Source organism: Onychomys torridus, chromosome 4, assembly GCF_903995425.1.
Source record: "Onychomys torridus chromosome 4, mOncTor1.1, whole genome shotgun sequence".
Classification (NCBI taxonomy): Eukaryota; Metazoa; Chordata; class Mammalia; order Rodentia; family Cricetidae; genus Onychomys; species Onychomys torridus.
The window spans coordinates 61764262-61771654 of NC_050446.1; the positions used below are offsets into that span (position 1 = coordinate 61764262).

A 7393-nucleotide genomic window follows, 5' to 3' on the forward strand; every position below is an offset into this window, starting at 1 on the left:
TATCTCAATAGATACAGGCAAACATGTCACCAGCAATGTTATGTAACCCTAGAGTGTCCTAATTTGGGGATCGTTTTCCTGGAAATGCACCTTGCCTCATGGGCTGGTACCAGCTGACTTCCCTTGTCCGTGTGTGGATTATGACTGGATGACTATTCCACATTCCTGCCTCAGTCTATGAGTCTGAACCTTCTGCAAACATTGGGAAATGTAGCAAGCTGCACCCTATACTCCTCTTGCTCCTCCTTGTGGTTTTACTCACCACTGAGACCCAGAAGGGAGTTGGAACACATGTTTTCAGTTACTTTGTTTAGTTGCTGGATGGCCTTACAATTGATTGAAAACTATTCTGCAAATCCTACTGTTTTTTTTTTTCCAAATGGCAAGAATACCAGGACACATTTTACTTCCAGATTTTAGCCTGGTCTTCTACGTATGTTGTCATTTTTGGGAGAGTGTTAAGGGATATAAAGCACCAATTTGGGTAAATACTTCTGCTATATAGTATCAAATCTGTATTTACTTTTGTTTTCCTAAGCTTTCAGGGTACGTGTGTGCGTGCGTGCGTGTGTGCGTGTGCGTGTGCGTGTGCATGTGCGTGTGCGTGTGCGTGTGCGTGTGTGTGTGTGTGTGTGTGTGTATGTATGTGTGTGTGTGTGTATAGCTAGCTGGAAACTCAAGCTGCATTCATGATGCATGCATATATATCTCCCTGACTCTGATGTCAGTTTCTTCGTCCCTTACAGGAGCTGTTGGGAAAAGAGAAATATGTTCCTCTAGTATCCCATTATCTGTGAGGACCTATTCTCATTCTTTCTTCCCCTCTTTCCCTAAACATATTTACCAAAGAATTGAGCTTTCAAATTTTACTTTACAATAGTAAACAGAATAGTTATAGGTAAATATGAAGAGTAACAATATCCTCAAGAGAAGATCACATACCCCCTTACCCCATGGTCACTATAGTCTACATAATAGAAGTTTTCAGGCAAAATTGATTAAGCACTTTTCAGAAATTTACTTTAATTTTATTTTTTGATTGCAAATGTTTATAAAAAGAAAACGAATCAAAATGCACAAAAGTGAGGCTGGGGAGATGGTTCAGCAGTTAAGCATGAAATCTGTAGCAGACCGAAGTTCAGTTTCCAGCACCCACATTGGGTGGCTCCCAACTGCCTGTAACATCAGATCCAGGGGATCTGATTCTCTTCTCTGGCTTCTGCAAGCACCAGCATATGTGTGGCATACACTCTCTCACATACATACCCATGATTAAAATTAAATAAATCTTTTCAAGAAGCATAAAAGCAACACTGAACGTTTCTTTTTTAACATCATGAATGAAAGTTATTTTATTTAACTATTTGAGTTGTTTTGCTATATCCATCAAATACAATTGATATAATGAAATAATGCCTTCAAGTCATGTGCTGTAACTCAGCATGTGCTATAATATTTGAGGTTGAGAAACAACAGGGAATTGGTGGCTTGTTTGATAAACCATGTTGAGTTTATAAATGGATGCTCAAATTATAAGCATTTCTTTACTATCTTTTTAAAGGCTTCTATCACATCTTGGTTTCTCAGGCTATAGATTAAGGGGTTTAACATGGGAATAATTATGCCATAAAATACAGAAGCTGCCTTTTCTTGTTCTTGGGATTCACTGGTATGTGGGTGTAGATACATATAGGAGAGAGTCCCATAGAAAATGGTAACTGCAGTCAGGTGAGAGGCACATGTGGAGAAGGCCTTTTTCCTTCCCGCAGCAGAAGACATCCTTAGGATGGCAGCCAAGATATACATGTAGGAAAAGATGACAACCAACACAGTGCTCATCAGGTTGAACCCCACAAAGACTGTCAGTAACATGATATTGAAATCAATACTGGAGCACGACAGGGCAAGAAGGGGAGGTTCATCACAGAAAAAATGATTGATGGCATTGGATTTGCAAAAGTTCAGTGAAAATGTGAAACCTGTGTTTACAGAAGCATTTAGGAAGCCCATGGTGTATGAACCAACCAGCAGCAGAATGCAGAGTCTCTGGGACATGACAATGGGATAGCGCAATGGGTTACAGATGGCCACATAGCGGTCCACAGCCATAGCAGCCAGGATGAAACAGTCGATGGTGGCAAAAGTACCATAGGCTAGCAATTGTACCATGCACCCTGTGAAGGAGATGGATGCTTTAGTCTCTGTAAAGCTTTTTAGCATCTTGGGAGTGATAGCTGAGGTGTAGCAGAGATCAACAAAGGCTAGGTGTTGGAGGAAAAGGTACATGGGAGTGTGAAGGGAAGAATCAATCTTGATGAGCAGTATCATTCCAATGTTACCCATGAGTGTGGCAACATAGATCATTAGAAATATTATGAATAGGATGTGCCAAGACTTGTGTTGTTCAGCAAATCCCAGAAGAATGAATTCAGTCACTTTGGTGCCATTATTTTGTTCCATGGTTAGTTAAAAATAAAATTAAAAATTAGCTGAAGGGCTGGAAAGAAAGAAGAGTAGAGAAGGCTGAGGGCATTGTCCTTGAACATATTCCACCACATTTGGTTTCAAAATAAGATGAAGAACATGTTCTGTCACACAACTCATATTGGTTTTAAAGGCTAACACGAGGGGCTAGGCACAGTGGCTTACATCTGTAATCCCAACACTAGGGGAGTAGAGGTAGGAAAATCCAGAACCAGCTGGGACACATGAGACCCTGTCTTCAAAACAAAACAAGGCAAAAAAAACAAAGCAAAATGGCTAAAACATGGCAACCCAACTTAGACAATTCCATACCAAGTTTGGGAATTGTCTTCTAGCAGTATCTGTGTTCTCAGGGATAAGCAAGCATGCAACAAATACACCAACTAACAAAGATATAAAGAATACCTTACTTAATTATTTACCTAGTAAAGTGTAAGTGATACATATGGTGCAAGTATGTTCACTTCTGTGGGCATTGTGGAGGCAAAACATTGACATCTGGTGCCTTGTTTCATTGCTGTTCACCTTATTATTTGAGACAGTTTCTCACGGAACTTAAACCTTGCCAGTTTATATAGACTGGGAACACCAGTAAACTCCCAGGACCAGCCTAACTCTGACCTCCCTAGTGTTAAGATTATAGATTCATGCTGCCATTATTGGCTTACATTTTCTTTTAGATTAAAAACAATTTAGATTTTTTTTTTTTTTTTTTTGTGTGTGTGTGTGTGTATGATAGCTTCTTTGCGTGCATGTGGAGGCCCGAGGCCAATGTCAGATGTTTTCCTTTGTGGCTATTCACCTTATCTTTTGACTTAGGGTCTCTCACTGGATATAGATCATTGGGTTTGGCTGGATTGGCTAGCTAGGGAGCCCATGGGATCTTCCTGTTTGCACTTTAGCATCAAGGTTACTGGTGTGCATCACTGTGCCTAGCTGTAATGTGGATGCTGGGGATCTGAACTCAAGTCCCCATGCTTATGCTGCAAGCACTTTGACCATGTGGCCATATCTCCAGCCCCAAACCATGCTTTTAATTAGTTAAATTTTTCTCTTAGGTTCTTTATATTTTAACATAAATAATCTGATTTGCCTATATCTTAACTTTAGATTCCAAAACTCTGACTTCTTAGTGTCTATGTGATTTTGTTCAAAATTTCTCTACATTCTCTTATTCCCCCTTTCTCTTATTGTGTTCCTGACTCATGGCACATAGAGTTCTTTATGGAAGTGTTTATACATGTCATGTGTTCACATTCTCTCTCATTCTCAATCTGCTGTAGTACAATACTTTTGTAAAGCATAATAAAAAGATTTCAGAGTTTTTGGAAGTCTACCATAGTTTTAAATGATCCATTCCACTTCCTTATTCATACCATCATGGCCTGGTAACACAGAGCCCCAGATGTCATGCTGGTCTATGAACCACACTTTCAGTAGCTCTGACTAAATGGCGTCTATCTCTCATAATTACCTATGTATTTTCCTAGAGACACATTTCTAAAAACAGAGGTCATTGACTGAGTGCAATGTGTAAACAGTAAGCTTGGATGAACGTCTTCTGATGCCTTTTGTTGCTACTGCACAGGTGTGAGTGTTGCTAAGGGGCATAGAGAGTCCCTTGAGGACATCATCTCTTTACTACTTCTACTCTGGGTCTGAAAAATACGTAAAGCCATATCTCATTTTTACCATGAATTAATTTGGGCACTCTCCAATATTCTTAGAACTACATTATTCTACTTTTATACAAATTGGATGTTTGCATTTTTGGCAATATATAACCAGAATGTTGTTTTAAAAAAATCCTGGATTTGAGTTCCTTATCAGCTGAAGATTTTCAGAGATTATGTCATTTGTAAACTTTATCTTCTATAGAAATGTTAAATTTGAAGTAATTGGTTACATTTTTTACTTTAAAGTTGTGTTTTGAAAAAAACAAAACATATCTGTTCATTTCATTCCTTCCCTCAGAAGGCACAAATGTAACGAAGGAATTTTCTTACAGTGGATTGTTGTTCTAATTTATTGAACAATGCTATTTCATATCTTCTACTTAATGTGTTTTTTTTTTTGTTTCCTAATTTTTTTTTTTTTGTTCAATGTCTGGATGCACATGCATATGAGGCTAGTGGTAAATCTTGGGAGTTGTTCCTCAGGTGCTATTTACCACATTTTTGGATACAGGCTCTCTCACTGGCCTGAAACTCTTTGTATAGTCTAAGCTGGCTGACCAGAGAGCTCATAGATCTGCCTGTTTACTTTCCTAGCACTGGAATTACAAGCTTGTATCACCATACCAGTTTTTTTTTCTCCTGGGGATTGAACTCCCATTCTCATACTCGAATGGCAAACACTTTACCTATGGTGCTTTATCTTCCCAGACCCAGTATTTATTAGTTTATGGACCTTGAAGAGAGAGATTGATAGTAGTTGATATGTATTACTTTATGGCCAAATACTTCACTATTTTCTATTAGTGTTTTTCATGTGTGTGAGTACTCTGCCTGCATGTATGTGAGTGCATGGAAAGTACATGTGGTGTCCACAGAGACAGAAGGGAGTATTGCATCTCCTGGAACTGGAGTGATGGAGAGCTGTAAGCTACCATGTGGGTACTGGGAATCAAACCTGTGTCCCCTGAAAGAATAATTTTTTTCAACTGAGTCAACTTTATATCCTTAGTTGAATATGCTCAAAATACTAAAGGATTTGACTTCATATTTAAAAATCTACTCACAAACCATTAGTATCACCCATTTGAGTAAAGATAGTCTCAACTGTTGAAGAACTAACTCTAATATATATATACTTCCCCTCTAAAAATCTTAAAAGAGAACATTCTTCAACTCCTTTCACGGGATGAATGTAACCCTGATGACAGTATAAGAAAGTTGTATCTTAACTCACTAACATAGCATAGCTGCAAATATCTTTAAAGTGCACAGTTACTCACAAGATATAGCTATTACAGAACTAAGTGTCAGTGGAAACAGAGGATGCATCAGAAAACTGCTGTTTCCCTTCTTTCTCAGTTTTCTTAACCAGTTGAGAAAGACAATAAACTGTATTTAATAGATACTATAATATAATCTTTATAGAGTCCTGGAGAAAGCCTTTAAATTGATTAGGTAAGTTAGTTGTTGGCAACAAGCAGAGAATGCAGAGAGGCTTACCATTCCAGTCTTGACAGCAGTGACTAGTAATGCGTTTTGCAATTGCAAGACAGCAAACCTGTGGAGTGCAGAGATGTGAGTTTCAGCACATCTCTGGAAGCCCTGAAAGATGGGATGTTTTCAGATTCACCAGTGAAACATATCATTCCACGTTTCTAGGAATGAGTGCATAGAATGCATAACCTCCATGTTAACATGTTGAAAGGAAGACAGCCATTTGATCTTCTCAACATATACCAAAAATCAGTTGGTAAAATTCAGTAAATTTTCATAATAGACTACTAGAAAAATGGAAACAGAAGGGACACTGTGTTAACTTGGCTTAGTGGGTTTTTTTTTTTGCCATATTGTTGTACTAAATAACATTATTTGTAAGTTATGAAAAATAGTACTTACAACTGAAGTAATATGATGCTAGTGCCCTCCATCCCTGAACCTATTCAACTCACTTTGAGTATTAGGCCGGGCAGAAGGGCATGAAAAGGAAACCAAGGGACCCTTGAGAATATGGAGAGACCACAGTTGTTACTATTTTTAATGATGTGTTTATCGTCATTGAGAATCTCAGAATTAGCCTATACATTCTTAGTGAGGTTAGTAAAGTCATTAGACATTAGTCTAATGCACAAAGGCCAATTCCATTCATATTTACAACAGGCAATGCTTTTACTAATTACATTTGCACCACTTCATAATACAATGGATTGATTGCTCTCACCCCCACCTTCTCTCATCTCCCTCCAACCCCATCATCCACTACTCAGCTCCTCCCTTCAAGTTCCCTTTTCACATTCATGTCTTTTTGTTCTGTGATGTCCTGAGTGAATTCAGGGCCATCTATATGCTGATGGATTTGGAAATGTACACTCACCAGTGGATGCACAACTGAGACAATGACTTGCCCTTTCCCATAATCAAGACATACTATTTTTATTTAAAATGTTTAGAGCCAAGGGTGTGGATCAATAGTAGAGCACTTATCTAGTATCCTTGAAGCCCTTGGTGGCGTAATCCTTATCCCTGAAGTAAAAACAAACAAAAATGAAACAAAAACCAAAATACTCTAATAACAACAGATATAAACTATATAAGTACAAATATAGCAAAGAATGTTCATAAAAGTTACTGAGAAAATCAAACTTTTGAGGGCATAAAGAAGACTGAATTCAGACTGTGTTGTGGATAAGAACCTAGCATTGTTAAACATTACCTCTACCCATTAACTTACCAATTCAATGTAATTCCTATCAAATGCTAGATAGACTTTTAAGTATACTTCAACAAGCCTATTCTAAATTTGATATGGAAGACAAAAAGAGCCAAGGATAGGTAAGATAATTTTAAAGGGAAACAAAGTAGGAATTTGTTCTAGCAGATTTTCAGGAGTCTCATAAAGCAGTAATAATAAAGAGTGGGTGAGAGGGGACTAATGTGTCTGTAGTACTTGGAAAATGAAATAATAATCAGGCCCATTAGCCTGTACTGTAGAAAGCTGACATACAAAAACAGAGCCCATGAAAAAAGATGCTCTATATGTGGTGCTATGAATCTCTCTCTCTCTCTCTCTCTCTCTCTCTCTCTCTCTCTCTCTCTCTCTCTCTCTCATACACACACACACACACACACACACACACACTCACACGTATGAAAAATACTGGAGTGTAGTGGGTAGCCATCCCAGCATTGGCCTGGAAGTTCCAACCCCCATTGAGGCTTCGGTAATGGTCACGCCC

The 7393-nt window shown here is 38.3% G+C and overlaps 1 protein-coding gene across 1 annotated transcript; it reads right to left on the reverse strand.

Annotated features, from left to right (window-relative positions):
- Positions 1–1530: 1530 nt before the first annotated feature.
- LOC118581137 (putative olfactory receptor 5AK3) lies at positions 1531–2460 on the reverse strand. The gene has a single exon (XM_036183091.1). The coding sequence runs from the start codon at positions 2458–2460 to the stop codon at positions 1531–1533; it is 930 nt and encodes a 309-aa protein (XP_036038984.1).
- Between the last annotated feature and the right edge of the window lie 4933 nt (positions 2461–7393).

Bases quoted from the DNA above. Each gene is read 5' to 3' on its own strand.
- LOC118581137 (XM_036183091.1), bottom strand. From the start codon at position 2,460: ATGGAACAAAATAATGGCACCAAAGTGACTGAATTCATTCTTCTGGGA.